The sequence below is a fragment of the Apodemus sylvaticus genome, chromosome 18 (genome assembly GCF_947179515.1).
Source record: "Apodemus sylvaticus chromosome 18, mApoSyl1.1, whole genome shotgun sequence".
Lineage (NCBI taxonomy): Eukaryota > Metazoa > Chordata > Mammalia > Rodentia > Muridae > Apodemus > Apodemus sylvaticus.
This window is the reverse complement of record NC_067489.1, coordinates 43140574-43167314: the sequence shown is the minus strand read 5'-3', so window position 1 is coordinate 43167314 and position 26741 is coordinate 43140574. Positions and strand designations below refer to the sequence as shown.

The 26741-nt window shown below is 40.2% G+C and overlaps 1 protein-coding gene across 13 annotated transcripts in view; it reads right to left on the bottom strand.

Annotated features, from left to right (window-relative positions):
• The window catches only part of Sorbs2 (sorbin and SH3 domain containing 2), a 196790-nt gene that overhangs the window by 61154 nt on the left and 108895 nt on the right, over nt 1-26741 (bottom strand). For 6 of the 13 annotated variants that reach the window (XM_052161986.1, XM_052161999.1, XM_052161994.1 and 3 more), the window contains exons 4-8: nt 23072-23164; nt 19169-19195; nt 18778-18833; nt 6261-6399; nt 2389-2561 (exon numbers count right to left, since the gene is read on the bottom strand). In XM_052161986.1, the coding sequence (XP_052017946.1) occupies nt 2389-2561; nt 6261-6399; nt 18778-18833; nt 19169-19195; nt 23072-23164 (488 nt within the window). Of the gene's footprint in view, nt 1-1545; nt 1692-2388; nt 2562-6260; nt 6400-18777; nt 18903-19168; nt 19196-23071; nt 23165-26741 lie in introns of those variants that run through there. The other 7 variants (XM_052161992.1, XM_052161991.1, XM_052161996.1 and 4 more) reach the window with 4 other exon arrangements.

Below are 26741 nucleotides of genomic sequence, written 5' to 3'. Positions count from 1 at the left end.
ATCAGAAAAAAGAAATCGTGCACATCCTTAGCTAGCCAGGTTTCTTCCACGGACTCATGGGCTCCGAGCCCTAGGGACTTTTTGTTGCTGTTTTTAAGAATATGGCAGGAAAAGACTGACAGACATCCCAGGTCACAGGAGAAGGGACACCCTGAAAAAGCTGTCTCCCTCCATCATGAGAACTCAAACGTAGAGGGCGTTCTGTCTCTGGACCAATACACTATCCTTTTACCATGGTATTTATCATTAGTTATCTGAGAGGATTCCCCGACACAGCTCAGTGAGACAGTACCGCTTTTAATGCACATATGGAGCAGGAAGCAGAGGCAACCCGGGTCTGATAATCCCTACTTTCTACACGAATGAGGGGAGAAAAAAACCTCAGACATTCTTGGCGCAGGGATGGCAGGCGTTTATAAATACAGATCTATCCTTGGATGGATTCGTAAGGCTACAAAGTAGTAGACGAGAACAGGATCCCCCCTGCCTTTGTACAGTTTTAAAGGTCTGAGCAAGTTATACAGAAAATAAGAGGGCTCCTTATAAGGACCTTCTGCAGTGGCTAACAATCCACCTTCAGTTTTCAATAAGGAGAATTACCATCACACTCTGAGTGGATATATGTTGGTTGCTTATCATTTGGCAGCAGATAATATAAATTTCATATTACTTGTATTAATTGCTTGGATATTATCTTTAAAAACACAACAAAGCAACAATTTTCAAGTAAAACACTACAGATTAAAAATCTATACATTAGAAAGAATGGGTCACATTAATGCGCCTATTTTTATATATCCTTTACTAACTTAAAAAAACACATTCATAGGTTTAAGGTAGAATCTTTTTAGACTGAAACTGCACAGAAAACAATGCTCTCTTAGGCTATGTGTAGACTGTGTCTCAAGGGCTAACAGGCAAAATCCATGACACCATTCCTGTCTGAGTCACTGTGCCTTTATTATCACGGGAAAATTCAAATTTAGTCATTTCAAGTTAGAAATTCAGAAGGGAAAACAAATGTCAAAACACTGACATTAGAAACATACAACTGTCATAAAATGGAGCGTATTAGTCACAAGCCCTGGGATTTTCCTGTCACTTAAATATGACCATCATGATTCCAGCACAAAATTTCTGAGCTTTATAATTAGTTACATTTAACATTCTTAACAATCTGAGAAGTCTAAATCCCACATGCATGCTATATGGATATACATTTTTTGGCTTCAACCGCAGCACCAATGCCAAGAACAATCAATTCTCAACTGGTGTCTGTATATATAACATGACGACTGCAAACTCAAAGACAGAAGGAAACCCTCATACTTCTTCAACGTCTCCAACATGTTTCCTGTCTCACTGCTGCTCCTGGCCTGATACCCTGTCCATTCTTTTTCTAGGTTCCTCACTGTCTCTGGTCCCCTGCCTTTCCATTCAGGAAAAACCCCAGCCCTTGGCAACACCTCAGCCCTTTCTGTGGGTACAGAGGCAACCTCTTTGCAGTCAGAGCTTCCTCCTCTCAATCCCCGCCCCCACCTTCACCTGTAAAGAAGCTGTGGCTCTCATGCCGGCTTCCTGGGTCTTCCTTCTGGGCTACCACAGACCTGCTCTGGCAGTGGAGTGGTCGGTACACAGCTGCCTGCCTAGGCTTGGCCGCTTGTGAGCAGCATTGCCAGAGAGGGCTGCCCCAGAAAGGGCTGCCCCGGGGACGGCACTCTGAGTAACGCTTTGGCAGAGTTTAAAGACTAAAAAAAAAAAAATGCCTTCAACACTTTCCACTTTCACTTATCTTACAGCGAGGCTCAGCTGGGAGGGATGCTCTCTCTCTCTCTCTCTCTCTCTCTCTCTCTCTCTCTCTTCTTTTCTTTTTCTTTCTTTTTCTTTAACAGACAGCTTTTCCTTCCTGTGATATTATCTCCCTTCACTCCAATCATCTCACCTCCCAAGTCCCAATTCACAGTTTGCCCATCCCCTGGTGTTAACTCACATCCATTTCAAGAAACAAATCACTTGTCTTTTTACAGTGCATGTGGGAATTGCACGCTGTGAAAGGAGTAACCCCCCCACCCTCTTGGTTCTCTCTCTAGGCTTCACCTTGCTTGGATAGAAAGTTAAAAACAAAGTGTTATTATTTAACAACCCCCCCCCCCCCCCGCCATTTTCATGGGTTTAAATTCAAATGGAAAAACCAGCCTGGGAGGTTGTCCCCACTGCCCTGTTTTCTCCTTCTGCCACACAGCATGGTATTCATGGGAGCTCCGATGGCTCCGGGGACAATCTTTATGCTATAAGACCCTAGGAATGCACAGCGCTGTGCACAATCCATCCTTTGTGGAGCTCCTGTGCAGACCCAGAGAGAAACATGTGCTGGCACGCACGGCTTACCGTTCTAATGGCGGTGGGGATTCCAGACTCATCCACAGGGCCGATCCCTGGGTAATGCGGGGCTTTGATGACCGTGACCCTCTTCTCTTCCTCGGAGGATCGATAGAGCGGAATGGAGCTTCCCATGGTGCCATCCAGAGACTGGGCATGCTGGGAATATGTCTCAGCAGAATCTGAGTGGAAAATAAAGTGACAGGGAACACATTGGATGCATGGACGATATAATGGTACCTCTTGTCCATTGATTGACAACCATCATAGAATCCCCTTTCTACCTCAGTGCCGTTTTCTGTATTTATTGTCTCATTCAGTAGCGGATATTACACATATGTATGGGACAACAAGGACCTCGGAGTCTTATAAAGAAGGGCGAGAAGACTGTTTGATGAGTAGCGCGTGCAGCCACTGTTGAGGAAACATTGGGAGTGTCCCACCTCACTTTTCTTCTAGAAATCTTAGGAGGCAGAAGCTAAAAGAAGCCGGGTAAAGCTTACTCAGATCCCAGCTCATAGTGATCCTTGTGAGGCTGATGGCCGCCATCGTGAGAAAGTAGTAAGAGGTGTATTTTAGAGAAGCCCTAGGATTATTGATCCAAACTACAATTCCATAAAAATAAAAGGAAATTAAAAGTCAGTTGAAAATTATTTTTAGCGCTAGACACACACTAGAAAGTGAAGGCTTCTAGGTAAGTGTTTTTTCATTTACTTTTATTGAATTCTATTCAATATTGTTGGTTTTATGGTAATACGCCCATGCCATGGCTTTTTATCCTTCAAGACTGTCGATTGTTTTAAGGACTAAAGTTACATCAAGTTTCCATCTTCATGTTAAGGTTATGAATCTCTGGAATACTTTCAGAGGTATCAGAACTTATGTGTACACTACCTGTTATGTTCATTCTAAGTTAAAAATAATAGTTTGTAAAATCAACATTTTCGGTGGTCTTGTCAAGCAATAGTTCCGTGGCTCCCTGAGGTGTAGAGGTTCGGTGCGGCCTGTGCTAGCAAAGCCTGTCGCTCAGCTCCCTCCTGTGGAAGCTGAAACAGTTTTTTGTTTCAGGATAGCATTTGCTGATTATACTCATATGTATGTTTCATTTTCATATATATGTATATATGATTTATAACTAATATTTATATCATGTGTAGATGGTATAATGAATTTTTTATATTATGCACATGTATCTTTATGATGATGTCGTATAGAACAACATAAAGAAACATTTAAGGATTTGACTCATTTTCACATGGGTATTTAGCGTTAAGCGCTCTTGAGGCTAATATCCATTATAATACTATATCGCTGCAATTAAGTCCACTTTCAATTTAGTTAACAACAGAAAAGTGGCGTTAAAGGCGTTTTTGAACAGAATGGATGAGTCTAGGAATGGAACTGTTTTCTGTGGCATTGCTTATACAAATCTCATCTTGCCAGCCACTCTGAGCGAAGCCACAGTACAGTTATTTTGCCCTGATTGACCTTTTAATTCTTCACGGGCCTCGACAGGATAGCCACAAAGTGAGGATTTTTGTCAGCAACCTGTCTTTTCTGAGCACATAGGATGTGCCACCATCCCAGCATAAAAGAGAGCATCACGTCCGTTCCACGTATAGTTCATGTGACTGTACAAACCCACAGCTTGTGCAATGAAAGCCAGCTCTTTTTATATTTCTCTTATATGGCCCATAAACTGTTATATTTGCAATCTTTTGTCTTAAAGGTCACCTAGGGCAGAACAGACTTGTAAGTTCTGTTCCCCGCCCCCCCGCCCCCATCACTGCCTTAGCCAATTGGAACTTATTCAATGTTTATACAGGAAATTTCTTTCCATGTTAAACAGTTTATGTGTAAAAATCTACTCACTAGTTAGGTTTGAAGTCAAGGGCTGTCTGTACTACAGTATATTTTTTATTTGGTAGAATGGGGGGAAACCGTCCACTAAGACAGGCACTGGGATAAAGACTCGCAGTTAATGATTATTTAGGAAAATGTTATGGCTGAAATAATTTAGAAAGTTTCATTTTCGTGTGTAATAACACATAATTCCATTACAAAATGTTGAAATAGTGGAGTGTGTTATAAAACTGAACTGTGGACTGGCTGTCAAAGGGAGACATTTGGCACAAACAAGCTCTTCTTTCTTACACTCTAAAAGGAGATCATTACAAGCAAGCTTCGCAAATGGCTCCCAGGAGCAGCATTAGAAAAGGCTCGAGGATATTTAGACTCTTCTTTAATGAGTCCCATGACTATGTTTAAAACCGTACAGAGGGTTTTTTGACCATGGAAGTTGAGTTCTACCATGAGTGGTCTTGAACTCCACATAGAGTATTCCTTAGTAAACTTGTGGTATCACACTCTTTCCGTTAGAGAGTCAGAGTGGGAAGAGGGAAGGGAGTCTGCTATCAACTGAAGAAGGGTGCACAGCTCTGTGTTCTAGATTTTTCTCTCTGTTGCTGACTGACCTGTAGTAGCTGTAAGAGGGGGGCTTCTCTTTTTGAGAGGTTCAAGTATGCTCGCTTTCCTTAGCATCCTCGGCTTTGTCCTGAAAACTCTCTCGATTCCCAACATCATGGAAGCCTTTTCAACCTAACACATACTGGTTCATTTTGGAAGTTTTACATTGAATTTCTAGCAACTACAAAATACTTGTTACATTACCTTTAAGCTATGGGAATAGATTTGGCTATATAAGAATGTTTTTATCTTCATGAACCACACAATTTTCCCAGGAGGCTCCAAAGAGTTCACAAGATAGACAATATAACATGCTTAAAGTTTTGAAACAAATTTTCATATTTCCACCATTTATGTAACTTAAAAACATGCTCAAAACCTACTTACTGGTTAGGCCTAAAGTCAAGGGCTATTTATACTTGAGCATTTATATGTTTTAGTTGGTAGAATGGGATGAACTGTGTTCACTAAGACAGGCAATGGGCTAAAGAGTCACACTGATGATTATTTAGGAAATAATAATTACTACTGGAGGAAGACTATAGCTTAAACATTTTAAATTAGATTGATGTGTTTTATTTTATGAAAGAGTTTTGCTTGTGTGTATGTGTGTGTGTGTGTGTGTGTATATATATGTACCATGTGGATGCTTGGTGCCTTTATAGGTCAGAAGAGGGCATCAGATCCCTTGGAACTGGAGTCACAGAAGGGTGTGGACCAGTATTTGGGTGTTGGGAGTAGAGCCTCAGTCTTCTGGAAGAGCAACAGTGATCTTTAGCCCTCAGCCATACCCCCAGTACCAAGGGCTATGGCTTTGCCTACATTTTAATAGCCTAAGTATTAAGAACATATATAAATTGTGGAATCTTCACTGAAAGTAGTACTTCAGGGCCTCTCATTGCTTCCCAGTGCCCTAGTGATAACAGATGGCCTTCAAATATCAGTTTGAATAGTTTAGGACTATGATCAAGGACTTTAGAATTTTCCTGTGTCACTGTTTCCTGTCACTTTGTTACACTATTTTAATTGCTAAACAATTTTCCATAGGAGTAATTAAAGAGTATTCTAGAATGAAAGTTCCTCTACAACGGAAGAAGCCACCTCAAGGGAAACGTGCTACAGTAATGTTTTTTGGGTCCCCTTGTTCACTAGGAATTGTCATGATCTTTCTACTCCATTCCTTAACTATCACCCAGCCTTCTCCAGGCTCAGCTACGGTTGGAACCACCACCTCCAAATAGCAAGGGCCCTCTTTCTACAATGTAGACTCTTCTGCTCTAATTCTTCCCAAGCTAGGGTCACCAGAGGATTGTCAGTCAGTCCTATGTCACCACATCACCTTACATTTTTCTCTTGTGATATATAGCTGCCATGTTAAAGTTGTCACGGAGTGTCACCGTGAGTGCAGTACTCACCGAGCGACCTGCCGTGCTGCATAATAACACTGGAGTTGAGTGAGGCTGGGAGGGAGTATGCAGAAGGGGAGAATGGCCTCTGATAGTAACTCACTGGACTCACGGCGCCACCAGCGTTGCCATTGACAGTGATCTGGCTCTGAGAAAGGCAGAGAGGACCCGTTACATTATGTGCTTCGCCATGAACATCACTCCTTTATATGACGACGGGAGTTTCCAACTCTAGGGCGGTAATCAACTCCAGGGCAGTTATTTATTTTGAAAACTGGTGTCAGGGGGACCAAAGACATCCCCCACCCAGTTTTCTCTCTCCTTCCCTTTATTTCTCACCCTTTATATTATCAGAGGGCCTGGGAAGTGGTTAGGGAAGCGAGAGCAGCTAGCCAGTGGGCACACTGCAGTGCCACCAGAGGTGCCACCTGCGTGGGCCACCAGCAAATGAATGGGCAGGACACTGGGCTCTCACGGCCTGGTGTTAAGTAGTCTCATCCATCTCATCCTTCTGCATGGTGGACTTGAAGTGGATGCTCTCTGACAGGAGGAGAGGGACTGCTTCACGGACTCAGGGCTCTAATGAATCAATGTTTCCAAAACAAGGTTCTCTGACACAGAGGGCAAGCGTTTGGCTTAGTGAGTCAGGAAATGACCTGTTCCGGGCAGCCACACACCTGGTAAACCATTGTAAAGATGTTAAACCACTGGTTTCTCCCTACGTCAACCGCACTGGGTATTCTCATTTCTTAATACATTGAGCTATTGGTTTTACATTGGACTATTTTTTATTTCTAATGCTACCCTGGAGCTTCTTGTTGAAACAAGCATACATGCACTCCTTTTGTGGGTGTTAGAACATGCAGCTTGGTATTGATGGCCTAGTAGACATTCAGAGGGCACATGTGCTGACTGAGTCGAATCAGCTTAGTTCACAGAGGTTGAACTCAGGACTGTCTTTGCACAGTATACCACTGAGCATTATGCAAACCTGATAACGCATGCAAACTAGAAAAAAACATTAGTAAGAGCATTTAGTGAATGCAACATTACATACGTGTACATACAAACACACATCTGCGCAGGCATAGAGACTCACCACTTACAAACTTTTCTACTTTTTTTAAATAACAAAATAAGCTTCAGTTGCACAAGTCTGAGCCACAGCATGGGAGTGTCTATCTGATCTAGCTTTAAGATTGTCATGCTTTCAAGTGATCCAAAAGAAAGCTACTTTACTTAAAAGTCATATCACATGTGTCCTAAATCAATAATTATTCAATTATGAGAATTGTACTCATTAAATATGTCTTTAAGGTATCAGAAAATATTCTTTAAAAAAAAAAGTCAGCCATATATTAAAGGCCCTTTGAACTGGACATTTAAGCAAATATAATGCACAGTACTTCAGAGCCTTTATGTGACTCTGCTGAACAACAAACAGATATTTTTGCCCTTGTTTAAATCAACTTTGATTTGTTATAATAATGAATGTAAAAGACAGAATAATTTTATTAAAAACTAAGGATTCTAGTACAGATGAGTATCTCTTATTCAAGTGCTTATGGTCAGAATTATTTCAGACTTCTATGGATTTGGGTGTGGGATATTATTCATAAATACATATTACATATCTTGGGGATGGACCCCAAATCTAAATATAAAATTAATTTATTTTTATAGACAATTTATATGCATAATCTGAGGATAATTATATAAAACTCTCAAATATGATTTTATAAAAAATTGACTTCAGGGCACCTGAGATTTTTGTTATTATTGTTTGTCTTGTTTGTTCAATCCATGTGTTTTATGTACATGGATACTTTGTCTGCATACATGTCTTCATGCCAGAAGAGGGCATCAGATTCTATTATAGAGCTGCTGAGTAGGTGCTGCGAATTGAATGTAGGTCTTCTGCAAGAGCGGCCTGTGCTCTTAACCCCTGAGCCACAGCGGTGGATTTTTTTTTTTTAATTGCAATTTGTCACATGAAGTCAGGTATGGAATTTTAAACTTACAATGTCATACCAGTGCTTATAATGTCTCAAATTTTGAACATTTTTAGAATTTGGATATTTTCATTAGGAATACCTAACCTTTTTCTTTTCTTTTCTAACACAGTAGGACATGGAAGGACCCACATCCGCTGAGTACCCTAGGCTAGTGGCTGGTTATCTGTGGTTAGTGGTTGGTTTAGTCTGGTTATTTCCAGAAAAAAAAATCCAGCCACTAGATGAATACTAAGTCACCCCAAAAAAACTGAAACAGGTTTTTTCCCTTTTCTGTAGTTGTAGAAGTTAAAAAATATGGCTTGTGTCATTTCTCTGTGCACGCACGGTAAAGTTTTATGTCTTGACAGTGTATAGCAACTCTGTGGTGCAGATACGCTTTCCTTGTGACAGAACCTATCGGGATGGTAACAATTTCAGAGAATCTCTCTGTTTGCTCAGAGCTGCGCATCCTTCAGTGAAAGTCACAGTCACTTTACTCTCAGCGGCAGAGAATCTGCATGATAAAAATTCACGGCATTTTAGCTGCGATTTTAGTGACCACTGACCAGTGATCCCTGAGTGAAGTAGTTACAGTCATATTTCAATGATATCATGCATACAAGAACTATTTACATTGCTTAAATGCAAGGAAAAAATGTCGACATAAAAATGTTTTTGTAGGTTTTGAAACTGGGATGGCTCAGGAGAAATATTACAAAAACAACCACAGGCTACACTTCTGTAAGATGGAACAGGATTATTTACACCGCGCACTCCTACAGGACAGCAGTGTTCATTACAGGTAGCTGCCCTCCAAAGAAGAGTAGGAACAATCAGTGCTGTGCAGTCAGAATGGGAGAAAGACAGAACATCGAGTGTTAAATCAGCAATTAACACAGCGATGTGAGTCAGACAGGAGAGCATCGTGTTCCAGGTACTGACGGGAAGCTACAATATCTGAGACATTTTGGACTTTCTCTATAATTTAAATACAACAAATGAAGGCAGTCTTATTTACATTCCTGACAAAATGCCTTACAAATACACCAGTTTATAGCATCCAAGCCATAGAAAAACAGTAAGTTAGAAGCTGAGCCTTCTAGAGTTACCATAAATAGCACCTATGTGCAAGAAGGGGCTGCCTATCAGTAAAAATTTTAGCACTGAGTGTGTTTAATGAGGATGACACCAATAACTTTGGCTAACAGATGGTATACAGTTGGTTTGCTAATCAACACCTATGCAAATAAAAATGGTCGGCTGCAAAACCAGATAACCAACGAGTGCAGTCCTCACACCACGGTGGAGGCATAGGAAGGGTGATTACACAGGTGGCAGCAGAGGTTGCTAAGGTGATGCCATCTGTCACAGCAGATCTCTGACCCTGGTGGGGGAGGGGGTCTCAGAGCAGTCAGTAGTGTCAGAGCTTGCCAGCTGTAGCTCATCCAGAATGGCTGTGGAGGACTCACTCTCAGATTGGGAGGAGTGTTTGCTCAGGGAAGAGTCTGACCCAAGAGAGCCTGTGGCATGGCTGTGCATGAGGCTGTCATGAGCTAGGAAAGGTTGTTTGCATAAACAAGCTGACAGGCCCTGGTTGAAGGCAGGCTGGAAGGTCCCAGATCATAAGGTGGTGGTGGTGGGACGGAGCCACTGTCTGGCAAAAAAAGTGGGCAGGTGGAAAGCACTCGCCCACAGGCATGAAGAAGAGGCATCGGCTGTGCCTTGCCCGAGTGTCTGTGAGGCATTTACCTGCAATACACTGGCAGGTAAGTGCTGGTGTTTGAGCTGAGGCTGAGGGAAGAGAATAATGAGAAGAGATATAAATCATTCCGGTATATGAGAATACCTGTCTTACACTGTGGCAGAGAAGGGGAAGTCTTGGCTTTCTGTGCAAACTCTCTAAGGAAATACATTCAGATGGATTAGGTGTCAAACACACCATGGGAAATGCTTGGAAGCGTGAAGACCATGAATCCAGTGCAGTCTGAACAAAGGCCCTTGCTCCAATAATATTGACAGTGGAAACGTTCTCAGAAGTGTTCAGGTTTTATCCTAATGACAGCACAATGACGTCGAGTTGTCTATTGCTTGGGCAGAATTAGTTTGTCTCCCAAGAAAAACTTTGGAGCCTGGTTCTTCCTATTGCTTCTCAACTATCAAAATGGTCCCCCAGTGTAAACCTATTCCCCCCCTCACTTAATGTTTAAATTGATCAAACTATAAACAATTACGTGGAAAAAGGATTTCTGTTCACTTTCTACTCACCAAATCTGTTCATTGCTTGTACTATGAAATACAAAAACAAAAAAACAAACAACAAAAAAAAACAAACAAAAAAAACCAAAAAAAAAAAAAAAACACTGAAGTTTTAAAATATGGTAATAGAGTTAGCCGTGGTATTGATGTGCATAAATAAATGGAAATAAAAAACCAGCTGCTGATCATGGTTAGAATGGGTTAACTAAAGCTACTGTTGGCATTGAGTCTTAAGAAAGGAGAAAGAAACTGAAGGGGAAATAAAAGGCTTAAGAACTCCAAAGCTGCATGTAACATAAGTGTTGCAACACCAGGAAGGAATCAACCTAGTAAGGAGAGAAAAGATTCCCATCAAAAGATTTTGTGGGCGCCCGCTCCACCCCTGATGTCAGACATGATGATAAGCATCCAACTTAAGGAAAGGATACGAGAAGTGGAAGCATTTTCCTTACTGCATGGCCTGCAGGCAGCTCTCAAGGTCCCCTTCCACGCCACTTGGCTGGCTTTTGTATTTTCCAGGTGGCCCAGCATGCCTGAGACTCTTCTAGGCCACTTGGTTTGTTCCAGAGAGGCTCAGTAGTCTCAGCTGCTTTATCATCTTGGTTGGGAGCAGGGAGGGGCTAGTGAACCTGGTTAGTTTTAGGTACTTCCTGAAGCTATTTTGAGTCCTTTGTGTTGTGCCTTAATGACTTTTCCCCTGCAGGGTAAGAAGCAGAAAGGTATCCAGGAGGTTCCAATCTAGTGGATATTCAATAGCGGGAACTGTGGTGTGATTTTTACACCCGAGAAGCTGTCGTATTCTAAGAACGCTGCCTGAGATGGAGTGTAAGGTTGATCCTGAGAGGAAAGCAGAGGTGGGAGTGACTTGGGCAAGCTAAGTTCCCTTGGCCTCAGTTTCCCCGTTAGTCAGTTATAAGCATTAACCCAACTCATCTTCAGCAGTTTGGGATGGGTGAGCTATTAAGGAAGGAATATAGGCCAGGGAGGCTGATGTGCGGTCACAGCTGTTCAAAAGCATCACGATTTGAAAATGACAGTGCTTAGGAGGCACAGTAATGCCGAGACCAGGGAAGGGAAGGAAATGCTTATGTGAAAGTTGTCATGGAAAGGGAGAAGAAAAGGTCACCTCTTTTGTCCCCTGGGATAAACATGTAGAATTTAAAGAAGGCAGGTTGTGGAAGTGCTTCTAATAATTAGATCTAAGCATTCTTCGAGCACTAAATTGCTGCCTTACAAAGTAATGTAGCTTTGCATTATGTATATTTGGGAAAGGGCTCACTGCCCATCAGGTAGAAGATAGAATAGAAGGGATCTTATGCTGCTTTTAAATTAATTCTATTCTCTCCTACCATGCTGCAGTGTTCAATTATTTTAACACACACACACCTGGAAGCTTGCCAAAGACTTGTTCAACTACAAATATAACGTAAACCCACAAAGACATTACAGGATACTGATTGGCCTTACAATGGAAGACATCAGTGGTCTGGGTAGGCAGAGGTAGGGATGATGCAAAAAAATATGCTCTGAAGTTCTGTGTTCTGTCATCTAATGCACCTGACATTTATACATTACTCGGTGTCTTAGTTAGGGTTTTTATTTTTGTGATAAAATGCCACCACCAAAAGCAACTCAGGGAAGTTAGGTTTATTTCATCTTATAGCTTATAGTCCCTGATCCAGAGATGTCAGGACAGGGATTCCGGACTGGAATCTGGAGGCGGAAGCTGATATAAAGGCCATGGAAGAGGGCCACACACTGGCTTGCTTGCCCTGGCTTGCTGGGTTTGTCTTCTTATAGCAACTCAGGGGTGGTGCCACCCGCAGCAAGCAATGCCTTCTACATCCGTCATCAGTCAAGAGAATGCACCACAAGTCTGACCACAAGTCAGTCTGGTGGGGGCATTTCCTCAATTGAGGTTTCCTCTTCTAGCTTGTGTCAAGTTGACATAAGACTAGCTACCACACACTGCCTTTCTTAAATTTTACACATTGATTCTATGGATCCAAAATAAAAAGTTTTCTCTCTCTTCTGCATGACGCTGATAGAGATTCACCCTTGAAGTCTCAGGATCTGTGCAGCAGCAGCTGTAGAAATGACACTCTGACTGATGATTGGTTATGTTACCCCACAATGGGAGGGCCAAGTGTATCCTTCAGAAGCAAAGGACACAGTGCTTACGACAGTACTGTGGGAAGTTTCAGTGTGGCTGTTTGTCATCTTTCCTAAACATTTGGCTTACTTTTTTTTTTGTTGTTTTCTTTTGTTTTGTTTTTTCCAGACAGGGTTTCTCTGTGTAGCCCTGGCTGTCCTGGAACTCACTCTGTAGACCAGGCTGGCTTCGAACTTAGAAATCCACCTGCCTCTGCCTCCCAAGTGCTGGGATTAAAGGCATGTGCCACCACTGCCCTTGGCTTACATTTGTATTCATTTAACATGAAGAACAATGATAATTTTTAGTAATGATAATGTGAAAATTTAGGAAATTTGTTCATATAGAAGGGCAGCATACCTCATTTGTGGTCTTTTTACATATAAACTATAGGAGCTATTATTTAAAATATACAGTTTATAAAACTATATGTCCAACTTGTCAGGTATGGGGAATAGCCCTAACAGTAGCCTATAATCTTTTGTCACTCATTATGCTAATTATGAGATATTAACATAATGTAAATGAAACTCCTAAAATATGGAAATTTTCTTTTTATTCCTTAGAATAGTTTTGTTTCTTGGGAGACTAGCTTACACACACACACACACCCCCCCCACACACACACACACTTCATAGAGTGTAGCTTACAGCCCTTGACATTTATTATGTCTTCCTGCCAGAATTTGGAATGTAAAAACCATTGTGAAAGACCATTTAACAGAAAGTGAAACTTAAAATTGAAGTAGTCCATGGTAGGGAACACATGAAAATTAAATGTCCGTTAGTGGAAGAATAGATAAAAAAAATATGATTTATAACATAATGAACTATCCTTTAGTCTTTTTTTTTTTTAAAGAAGCCAACTTTGTATCCATGGACTTTGAAATGGGTAACCAAGAGGATATTATGTAAGTGAAATAATCGGCAAGTCAAAGAACAAACACTGTGTGATTTCACTTACAAGCGGCATCTACAGTAGTTGAAACAGAAACATGCAGGAGAGTCAGTAGCCAGGGGCTGGCCAAGAGGAGCTGGGTGGGGAGGAGCTGAGCTGCTCTCTAGGTTATAGAATTTCATTTAGGTAAGACAAACGAATTCTAGGACTTTTCTATAGGACTTTATGCCTAGAGTTAATAGTTTTATATGGAACACCTAAAATTTAAGAAGAAAGGCCAGAGGGAGATGACACCATCTATAAGTGCTTGCTTTACAAACACGAAGACCAGAGTTGGACTTTTCTGAACCCATATAAAAGCCCAGCCTTGAGGAGATAAAGATAGGGGTCCCTGTGGGATGCTAGACTAACCACAGTTAGATAGCTCCTGGCTCAGTAGGTGACTGTGTCTCAATAAGTAAAGGGAAGAATAACCCAGAAAGACATCCAACACACACACACACACACACACACACACATGAATTGCAAAGATATTGTGAAGAGTATAGTAGATGTCATACATTCTTGGCAAAGTTAAAATAAAATCCACAAGAATTTATGCCACCTTTTGACAATAATATTGATAGTGCAATATAGTAGAACACACTACCAATCTGATGAAATACAACTTGCATTCATCTGTGATAAAAAGAAACATTGTTGATAACCTCAATTTACTTTCCCAAATTGCTGCATGATTTGGGAAATATTGTTTTGAAATAATAACAGCTTCTGCACATCGGGGAATGACTATGTAGAAGGTGGTATGCCAAATTCCCCGTATATATTATCATACCTGCCGAGAAACTCTCTAAGATGAATCTTGTTATTAACTCCACATTATAGATGAAGAAAGTAAAGTTGAGGGAGGCACATAATGACACCCTGAAAGACCGCGGTCTAACTGGTCTCCTCCCTGTCTGTCTAAGCCCTCGCTAACAAAGTCTCGCTTCTACTGTGCTGCACGCTTCTGCCTTCATTTTACTCTCCTGCCAACAATCTTTGAAGTTCCTTTCCCTCTCCTCCTGTGATTTCCTCGATTGGCTTTCAGTATGACACGATTCCCTGGATTTTCATCTCCTTTTGGAGATACCAGTGCTAGTCTGCTTGACAGGGACTTCCTTTGAATGTAAAGGTTTGCATAAGCTCAGTTCTTGGGTTAACTCCATTCTCCATCTCCATCCATGCTGATTTCACTGCCTGTTGGCTACAAAAGGCATCTCTAAGCTGATCCTTCTTGTTTTTCTTGTTCATCTCCAACCAGGACCTTTCCCCTGAGCCCCAAACCCTCTCATCCCACACTCCACCACTCCACATGGATGTCTAGAGATGTGCCTTCATCGACACCAATGATTTGGTGCTAATACTTGGTCTCAGTTAATGGAACAAGCTCTTCTCAGCTGGAGTCAAGCTTGGCCATTCTTTCTCTCATAGATGTCCTGCTTTCAAAATAAAAGTCCTACCATCGGATTTCTCACCTCCCTCCCTCCCCTGCCCCCATGCCTCCACCCTGCTTTGAACCACCATTTTTTTTGGGGGGGGGGTTCAAGACAGGGTTTCTCTGTGTAATCCTGGCTGACCTGGAACTCACTCTGTAGACCAGGCTGGCCTTGAACTCAGAAATCCACCTGCCTCTGCCTCCCAAGTGCTGGGATTAAAGGCGTGCACCATCACCGCCCGGCAATATTCTTTCCTTTACAAGGGCTTCTGGCTTTTGTTACTTCCTGCAACTCCATGCCCTATTTCTTCCCTCTTCCCCCCCCCCCCCCCCAGCCTCACAGCTTTGTCCAGAATTTGCCTTCTCTCTTCCAAGTAGTTTTATCTTCTGGGCGGGGTCAGTTCGAGTCTCCCATTTTACGTGGCATACGATCTTCCCACCACTGTTTAGCGTGGCATAATTTCTCCAGTCTTTCACGCATAAAATGATGCTTGTTTTATTACTTAAAACTTGTACAGCTGACAGTTAAGTATCAAAAGATGATGGTGGAACTTTGAGAACAGTAACATATCAAGAAATCAGGAAATATTTAGAGAATGAATAAAAGCTATGAGGTCTTAAATCCTAACTTGGAAATCAGGTTAATATTGTGGGGATTCATTCATGAACTCCCACTGTTACTGGACCAGTCTGGATACTGACAAGATCATCGAAAAGGAGAGTATAGAAGCAATGTTTCGAAACATGAGAAAATCGTTTTGAAGATCCAAATTAGGTTGGGCGAATCAAGTTGTTGGGAATGTTCCTGTGACTTCTCTTCTGCTTCCTGGAGTGACATGTTACGGGTCCCAGATAAGGCATCTGTTGGCACTACAATCCTACACTAGAGATCTCATTGACTTGGCTCCTTTAGACCTTCCTGGGCTCCCAAGTTCCAACTGGTCATGTCTTCCCTCTCTGTGTACCACAGCATCGGTTACCCCTTGTCATCAGGGAGCGCCCAAGCTGTGCTGCTTCCCATATAGCTGGATGCTACAGATGCTTTACTGTGGTACCTCAGTTGCCTTATCTGTAGACTGTAGGCAGTCATAATACTGCTTGTGACTGAACATATCAACATAAATATGTTAGTATAACGGCTGCACTTAATTAAATCTTCTATTCATTAGTTGCTATTGTAATTGTCACACATTTTTAAAAGTTTCATTTGGGCTCTCGGCTGAGCATGGCGGTATATGCCTATAATCCCAGCTCTCAGAAGTTAGGATGCTGGGTTCAAGGCCAGCCTGGTTTATATGTAGAAAAGAAGATGTTTACAGTTGTGCTATGGAATGAGCTTCATATGAAATAATATAGAGGGAACATTATAAGATATTTGTAACCCCCTACTTATATTTTTAATTATCCATGTTTAAGATTTCTGCACTATGGGTAGGTGAAGGGAACTATGATGTCAGCCATATTATCAGTTAAAGGTTTTCTACAGACTGAAAATGTGTCTTGCCAAAGATGTTTGTGTGATCTCCAATGACTCAGATACTGAGAACCTATGTAGGGAAGTGCTGTCTTCAGTCCTGTCCTCGCTGCTGCCAGGATCCCTCTCCTAGTGGCAGCTACCTATTATAATTATTGGTGTTTCCCTTGCTCTCCTAAGTATGTCCCCTGCCACATCCTATGAATGAAGGATTAGTTACCATTGTCAATTCTATTTAAAACTCACAGAGACATTGCCATGGAAGCTACATCAGGTAGCCAACAATGAACAAAGCCTGGAGAAAACCCTATAGTTCATCTTTAAGGCTTATGTGGCCAATGCCTTTTCACTTGGTAGAGAAGCTGAGGAAAGATGTCTTTCCATCCAAAATAGATGGTGGACATAGTGACAACGGTGCTGTGATAGAATTTAATGTAGGTAAGAAAATAATGACCTCCCAAAAGTCTAGGTAATAAAATTTGATTAGTGTACAGAATTGACCAACTGATCAAATTTTAGTGAGGATAAGTGTCGGTTTATGAAGGAATAAGTACTGCTTGAAATTAAAATAACAAATATTATAATTAATATTTTTCTTAGGAGATGTACATTTAAGTAAGGTTAACCTGGCTCCCAAAGGTCTAACATAAAAAATAGGCCTTCAGTACCTGGAGGTACTTTATGGATGGATGTGGTTCATAGTGTCTTAAGACTGTAAAAAAAAAAAAAACTTAGAACATAATTTTTATAGTAAAGATTTGTGTGCGAATAAACAGATGCAAAGAAATTGCTGAGTTCTGCCAAAAAATAGTTTCTTTCTCCTTTCCCTTCCTGCTTAGAAGCTAATAAAGCATTAGGTTTAATACAAAGCTCAAACTCAAGGAGTTAGCGTCTCTGAGATCCACACAGAAGAAGAGATTGGTAAGTGTCATATACCGCTGGGGACTGACAGGTCATGGCATCTGAAGACGTTTGTCTATCTTGCTGAAGAGGCATCTTTGCAGATTCTGGAGGAAGCTCGGGGAACTGTTTGTGGCTTTCAAGATCATGTCCTGAATGGGGAGCTATCTGAATGGAAAGAGATGCTGTATGTGTGTCTGGGTTAGGGGTTGCTGAGCAAGACCTTTTCAGAAACGGTGGAGTGTCAGTGGGTTGTGGAAACTGTGGTGTATTAAAGGGGAAACTGCTTCCTAGGTCCTGGTTAGGGGTTAGCTTCAAGGTAGAAATTCTTCGAGTTTGAGAATCTTGCATGTAATCTTCTTGTAGAAATGGGGTGTTGATGTCTCCAAAGTGTGTAGGACTGGAGCTGGAGGCTGCTGGTAGGGGGTTAGTGATTTTCTGTGTGTACGACACAGTTGTGCTGGACTCCTCAGAATACACTAGTGTCTGGTTAGAATCTTCACCTGAATGCATAGTTCCTTGGAAAGGTTTAAGGTGAGTAAAGTCCTCTGTACAAGATGGAGTTTGTGTGTTAGTTGCTAATGAGTCTAAAGGGTCACCCTTTGATTGATTGGTTACGTAGGACTGACTGTCAAAGCTCTCCTTTCTGGCTGGTAGAAGGGGTACCTAGATGGTCAAAAGTGTTCAGAAAGAGAAATAATATAGAAAAATAGAAAGAAAGTCCAAGTTAGGCATGAGAGGCACATTGTCAAACCTGGCCCGAAGAAATCCACACATACTTTGCCCTGAGCCATCTAGACTGAATGGTCACTGTCCGTCTTACAAGAATATTTTGTATCTTATTATCAATATTTTCTCACAGGTTGGAAAAGATGTTTTAGTTTAGAATACATTACAAAGACATTACTCCCACCCAAAATTTTAGAAATTACACTGAAAGTGAGCGTATGTTATCTTGTCATATTTTTAGACCTGGAGGTCATTTAGATGCATGGTTTTTAGCGTTTTGCATGTACGGTTTTACTAACATCTCAAGAACTTATCTGTTTGACTCCTATTCATTCAACACATAATGTATCACTGACGCTCAAACTCTGAAATCCATGAACAGTTGTCAGAGCTTTAATAATTAGACTTTATCTTAAAGATTACAGTAGAAGCAGACCTACTTTTATAAGCTTTACCAGAGAGTAACAACTAAAACAACCACGATAACAAAAACCTGTTTTGAGCTTAAAACTCAAGCCCCGTGTTCATGCTATCATGATAGGCAAAGCAAGTAGAGAAGGCAGAAGCATTTTAGCGAGGACACTAGGAATGAGATTTCTAGGAGGATGAGAAAACTAGACACACAACAGGCACCGAGCTGTATTACCTGGGTTGGTGATTTTTTGTCTTGCAGGTTTGGCCGAACGCTTCTAAAACCTTTTGCTGCAAGAGAGGAATATGTGGCATCTCCGTTCAGTGTCTCTGGATTTCGATCATTGTAAGATCTCCAAGCTTTTATTAAGGGAAAACAAATCGAACACAGAAATATCTACGTTCACTTGAATTTGTTTTTTTTTTTTTTCTTTTTTGGTGTGTTAGAAAATGGATTTGTTTTTCTAAAACCAAAAACGGTCTTGGTAGAGAATTATAATTCATTATGTGGAACAGCATAGGAAATTTAAATTTAATATAAATTTAGCAGTGTGGCTATGGATATGGTAAAAAGAAAAATGTCCTTGAAACAAAGCACAATAGCTGTTCACAATATTTTTCTGTACCTGAATCCGGAGACTGAGACTCACGCCCTGAAAGAAAAACAATGTTGAAATTAATTTGAGTGTGAAGCAAACCGAACATCCGGTGAACATACTCAGCACAGGACCACATGCATGGTTTTTGTCGACATTATCTCATTTCTAAAACAGGGTACCTTAAATGTAGTAATGAGAGGTCTGAGCGCTATTTTAATTTCACCAGGCTGACCATTTCGTAAATACCTACATCTGAGGGACTCAGTCTACAACTAGAACATATATCAAACACTAATTTTCACCCATAATAATATTTCAACCATGTAATTTTGAGCTTATTGTGGCCCAAGATGGATATATGAATCCTGAACACAGAATTAAAGGATTGCAAAGAATCTGGTTTGCAAACAATAAGAATTTTTTAGAACATTAAAGTAAGCCACTAGATTTGTGGCTGGCTGAAGCTCATTTGTAACTGACTATTTTTAACTGTTCTATTAAACAGTGACAAATACTTCAATAGCTTGTTTTTTTTTTTTTTAACTTCAACAGAGGCAGCTTTATCTACTGTATAAGATAATATTTCCATATTTTGTTTTCTTGAATTTAATTTTTCTAGTTGTCCTTTCAAAGTCTTTATTCAAACAGGGAAGCTATATATTCTTTTTATCTTTGAGTTCATCAGCTGTGGAAAATAAATCATAGTAAATAAATTGCTTTTGGTACAAAGCCAGTTTGTTTGACCATATAGTAATCATCAATTGTCTCAGAACTATATATTCAAGAACTTCTTATAGGGCCATCTGAGGGAATCAGTTTGCACTGTTGGGTCTATTGGACCCACAAAGCCTTGATCTTGGAAAGGATCATGGGAGTCCTTTAGTCTCTCGTTCATTATATAGTATCACAAATTGGATTAAAAATGAAGGTAATACAGTAATTCAGTAAAAATAACTTTGTAGAATTATTCATGGCATGTTTATTGGATTCTATACCTAGAGTTTAAGGGAGCCTGGAATTCACCTTTGTATTCAATGGAAAGACAGTATCACCTCTAGAGAGAAAGCTAATGTAGTGCAGTAATGTGTCTTTAGGATTCTGCTCGGGGGCATTTAAGGAAAGAGGTTAACTGATCACTGGGGTGTTACACTCTGTGGACAAAGAACAAATCTGGGGATTTGAGAAGGGCAATGGACAGGGAAGCAGCATCAGTAATGATTATGGGTATTGAAATTGTTTGCTTGAGAATAGGGAGTTTATATTACTCCTAGTTTGACAATATGTGCTGGGATGAAGCAACAGGAGCCGTGTTTGTGGCGGTACCAGGGAGAGAGATGAGGAAGTGGAGAAAGGGTGCATGGAGTTAAATTGAAAAACACTTGGAATACATATCCTCTGATTGATAGTTCTAGATGGCTAGTTGTTTCTTCACAATAGAGACTATGATATGGGGTCCTAGAACCCCGAGAGGGAGAAACGGAGGACACTGTACCTAGACTCACCCATGAGATATTGACATTAATAAACGCTATGAGCAGGCCTGCAAATGAAACATCAAGATGAGGCCATGCTTTAATAAAGCTTGAGTTGTTGATTTTAGCATCCATGTCAGTGAATGGTTAATTCCCTAGCAATGCTGAAACATAAATTCCTGCCTCGTAAGCTCTTGTGAAATCTGCTACACAATGATCCTGGACATAAAGGATCTTGATTCTTTTATTTAAAATGTAATTAAAATAAGTTTAAAGGCAAAATAAATATTCTTTTAAAGTTAGATCAGAGAGCCAAGGCACTGCTAAAAATCTTATTTATTTCTTTTATAAAATAGGTGTGAGATGCTAATTACTCATATTGCTAAAGTTTATTTAGCTTTCCTTCCTCTTTCACTTGGGGACAGGGAATTGAACCACAAGTCTGGCACATTTGCATAAGTGTTTCACCACTGAGCTATGTCCCATCCCTAGCTCTAATTTTATTATTTTAAATTTTGAGAAAATGCGCCATATTTCCCTTAAGCTTGCCTGATGGTTCAGATAGTTTTGAACTCTAAGTAGCTGGGTCATAGGTCATGCCATCAGGACTGGTTGGGCTTATTTTTCTACTTTGACTGTGAAACATTTAGTCTTTCCCAACCACTTGAATGGTATGGAATTGCTTGTAGCACAGTTTGAATCTCTCAAATGCAATCTCTAGTTTAGCCCAATGCTCTCTTTTGCAGGTTATTTTTATAGGTGATAATAAATAGGAATTTTTAACATGGTGTGGCAGTTTGAATAGAAATATTCCACCACAGACTCATGTATTTAAATGCTTGGCCCATCGGGAGTGGCACTATTAGGAAATGTGGTCTTGTTGGAGGAAGTCACTGTGGAAGTATGTCACTGTGGGGATGGGCTTTGAGGTCTCGGATACTCAAACTATCTGAGGTATATAGGATTATATACCTAGTGTGGTACATCGACTCCTGCTGCCTTCAGATCAAGATGTAGAACCAAGATGTAGAACCTTCCGCTTCTTCTCTAGCATTATCTCTACCTGCTGGCCATCATGTTTCCTGTCATAGTGATGATGGACTGATGGACTAAACCTCTGAAATTGTAATACAGTCCCAATGAAATGTTTTTTCTTATAAAAGTCACTGTGGTCATGGTGTCTTTCCACGGCAATAAAACCCATGGTAAGTCATTATAATGTGGTCACAACTGAGATCTTATTTACTTGAAATGTCAAAGAAATTCACAGTTCAGGCACTCTGGTTATGGGATGTGCCTGCCTCTCTTCTATTTATTTCATTTTTTTCCTCACTCTCATCCATCTTGCATCTAGAGAAGCAAGTCCACACTTCTACAATACTTGATCATTTCATCCATGCACGAACAAACATTCTCAGAGTGGTTTTTAAATCCAAGTAAGATCAGATTTCATACATTGCAGTGGGTTTTGGTTTGTTTGCTTTGTAAAGAAGGACAACACGAGGCTCCTGACTTGACATTTAAACTTGGACATTGAAATCCAATTTTGAGTTGGGAAAGAATGTGGACATCACCTTTCAAAGGTTTCTTGTTTGTTTGTGTTTCCTTTAATAAGGCTGGGTAGGACATCCTCAGTACCAACTGTCCACTAAACATGTGTTTACAGAAGTCTGAAATTTGGAATGACAATTGAAATTGTTTAGAGGCCCCACCACTTTCCTCCTTCTGTTATAGAGCTAATTAATCGTATTAGCTTAACCTTGTCAAACAATTAAGTAACTAGATAGCAAGAGGTATGGGCTACCCCATTAAGGGTCTAGGGACAGACTGGACACCAGTTGATATTTGACAGTGGTGGACTCTCCAGATAAAGCCTGTGTCTCAGGTGGAGGTAAGTCATTGCAGACATTGAGTTAAAAAGAGAACTACCTCAGTGGATGCTGAAATAGCACATCCTCAATTGCTTTCTAGATGGCATTTTTTTATCTGTGGGCTCATAATTATCTAAATTAATGAAGATTCTGATATGCTCTAAAGCATGTATTAGGTAGATGCAAGAAGGTCTGTTTCCTGTTTGCAATCTTTGGGGAAGAACCAAATTAATTCTTGAAGAAATGGATGACATCTTAATCAAGTATCATGTTACATTAGTTCATGAGATAACCAAAACTTAAATAGTTAACACTTGCAGTTAATATATTTTTGGCAAGTGACTGGTGCTTTTAATTATATTTTTAAATGTTTGTTTTTAAGAAGGTATCAGTTTCCTTTGGCTATTTATTTTTAGAACAAAACCAGAAAGGGTAAAAACTATTCTTGGGATTAGAAAAAATAAGGTTGAGTGGGGGACTTGAAAGGCATTTAAAGCCTCTGCCCACATTCCAACAAGATGATTCTGGAAAGAGAGAGGTGAGGTGAAGCCATTCAGGTGTGACACTGTGAGTTAGTGACGTTATACCTGCAGCCAATAGGTTTGGAGAACTTTGAACTCTCTTCACAGATGTTAACGTAACAGACATGGCGGCACGTTTGCGAGCACACCCACCGCTATCTGGAAGCAAAAACATGATATGGCAGAGGCCAAGGCAAAACAGAGAAAGCACATGCGATGTCATGCATTTTAAGTGAGATGTGTCAGTCATTCATGAGAGAGATGAACAGCTGAGCATTAGTAGTCATGGAATATACCTTCAATTTTCACTCCCATCCCAAAACAAAAACGGACGAATGAGACACAGTGATCAACCAGGGGTCTGCTCAGAGAGGTGGCAATGCTCCCAAATGCTACAGGAGGTTTTTTGTTGAATGCTCAATGCTCATTGTCTATTGAAATCCTGTATATATAGCTCAGTTTTGTTTATACCATTTGCTTAATGCACACTAAGTCTAGAAACTAGTGCCACGTTATAACATGCATTCACATAAATAATTTAAATTTATTCTATTTTACTTATGGTTGCTAAATACAATCAGAGTGGTTCCTAAAGAAAAATCAAGGGTGAGTTACCTTGATAGAATAATTCTTGAAGTGATATTTTTTTCAGCTGACATATACTTCATATGTACAGGTCATAAAGAAACACATAACGTTATGCAATTTCCTGTCTTCCTACAGTTCTGTAATAGTTATTCTAATTGAAATCAAGAGCAGCCCCGATAGACAAGTACTGAAATGAGCATATTTTTTGAAAACAAACCCATGGCCCTTATAGTTTTGAATTGTGGGTAAGACACAATCTATATGTATGCTAAGAAAATCAGAATGTGAAGTGAGATGTGTGCAGAGGCATCGACCATTTTGTATGCTGTGAGAAGTTGAGACTTCTAAATTTGGAAGACAAGACTCTTAGACTGAAAGGTTAGCCTTCTATTTCTGAGTAGATTCTGATTCCACTCCCACATTCCTTGGTAATATAGCATGTGCAAGAGTCTCCACCCTTCTCCTCCTCATCAACTCAAAGTCACAGCAATTCTCTCTTTAAGGATGAACATACCCAAAAGCATAGTGTAACCAACAATATGAAAATACAATTGTGGGAGTATAATTACTGTGTCCTGTCACATGCATTTCTTATTTTTTTATTTCATAGGGAAAACACTCAATTAAATACGAGAAAATTCAGATTAGTAAATATAGTTGGAATAATGAGTGAGTTAATTACTGGTGAGGGCAATAGAACACAAAATTGGGTAACTTTTCTATAAAATCTAACTTGAAATTACAATTTCTAATGCAAAAAACCATCAAACAGGAAAAAACCTGAGTTAAAACAGGAAATGAAGATAAGCTAAATGAATGAAAATTACTCTAGCTAGGAAATAAAAGGGAAAGACACAGATGGTAGAAAATTGAAACTGAAAATGTCTTCAGCAGAACACCAACAACTATTTTCAATTTGCTGAAATCCTATGAGAGGCAGGGTCTCTAGGGAGGTGTGTATATTGCCACTGGACACAGCGTAGGATCTTGTCACTACTGGCTGCTCTGAGGGCTGGTTAGTTAAGGATGTCAAGAGTGAAAAGTGACATCACTTTCAGAAGGATTTTACTTTCTTGTTCTTTCAACGCTTGGTGTCTGAAAATGAACAGAGCTGAAAATGTTCCATGGAAGAACGAGAAGAACCAAAGCCGTGGCTTCAGCTCAGCATGTTGAAACTGTGCTGAGGCGCTCTGCGTCACCTCCATGAACCCACAAGGCTGCTGGAGCATATTGAAAAACTGAGAGAAAACAGCAGGACACAGACAGAAAGCCTAGATTGAAGGAGTTCAGGGTTGCGATATTACAGGCTATATTATATTTATTTTGATCACACTGTGTCTCTAAGAGCTAGGAGGGTGGTTACAAAGTTAAAAAGCAAGTTCCCTCTGAAAGTCACTTCAGTGAACAAGAGTAGTTATGTACAACTTCATTTCACGGTCTGAGAAGTCTCCCAGGGCATGACAGGCACGCACATACCACTATTAAGTAATTGTGGTCCCACTGAAAGTAAATTACTATTTTTCATTCAATTCACATATATTATTTTGTCAAATGACTTTTAAATTATCAGAACATAAATACTTATTATATTGTTTGCACAGAACTGCTTAATAAATACAATTATTCAGTGCCTCTTTTGGGCTAGAGACAGTATGAAAAGAAAAATACTCAGCTGTTGTCACTGTGAGACAAAGAAGTGTGGGAATCTTTAGGCTAAGTAAATGGAGACTTTCTGCTAACACTTATTAAAGAGCTTATTTTCAAAAGCTGAGCTTTCTTGAAGTTGGTAGACAAACCATTAGAAATTAATATTCAGTATTTACTTATCTTCTGATATTTTATGTCATTCTTTGAAGATGTTTTTAAGGACTCAGATGAGGATGCTGTCTCTGACATTTAGCTCATCTCTGAGGCAGGCTGGGGCTGGCCTTACCTTCACAGTTATCCGTGACCTACAGCTTGGTTAAGCATCCTTTCACAGAGCTTGGAGATGTCTGGTGGCTATTTGCAGTGCTAGAAAACACTTCCATGGGTCAACTAGAGTCTAGTCTATGAATTACTGAATTATCTTTCCCCATTCTGAGATTGTGAATTCTCATCCATTAGAAAATAATGGGGTCACAATTGTTGAGTGGAGATAGGACATAGTTTAAACATTCTAAAATTAAACTCAACTCATTCTCCTTGGATAACTTGGTCTGTATTTGATGGAGAACAAAGATTAGATATAAAAGAAAGTTCAGAATTTAGTCACTAGAAAATATGGGTATTTTTTTTGCCTGTATGTGATATATATATAATATATGTATGAACTGTTTGTTCATCTGGGTACACAGAGCTATGTGTATGCTTCTGGGGCCAGAGGTCAATAGTAAGAGTATCCCCATTTCTTTTTCCATCTTAATTTTTTAAAGACAGGGTCTTTTACTGTGCTTGGAGCCCACTGACTAGGATTGGCTAGCCTGCCCAGGGAACCCCAGGAGCTTCTTCTCTCCGACTCCTATACTGGCACTGAGGGTGGTACTTGCTTCCATACACAGCTTTTTACCTGGGTCCTTGAGGTTTGAACGTAGGTGCCCATGACTGAGCGGCAAGCACTTTACTCCATTGAGTAATGGAGCTATTGTATCAGACCTGACATATAGAATTGTTAAAAAATATTATATATCCCTAATAATAGATAGATAAGGTGAGCCAATTTTATTTATTAGTTATATGGGAATCAATTATTCCTTCATTTTGTTATACAGTGACAATAATTTCAGTTGCCTCAAGCAATATGTACCTATCTTCTACCTAAATATCCCGTAAATATTTGTCATCTGTATTTTTTTAAAGTGGCATGTTTTTATAGCCACATTGTAACATTACTTTGGAATTTTAAACAGAGGGTTTTAGCTTATTGCCAAATTTGCACGTCCATAGGAACATTTACCCACACAGGCAACCCAATTTAATGCACATTTGTGTCCATCTAGAGTCCAGATCCATTCTTACAAGTGGAAGGCTGTGGGAGTGGTTTCTGTGGATGCACTCCAGCAGCAGCTTGGTCCAGAGCAGAGAGTTAAGGTAGGAGCAGAGAAGCTGGAAGACTATTGTTAGGATGCAATGATAGGAGCAGGAAGACCAACTGTTGAATATATTGTAT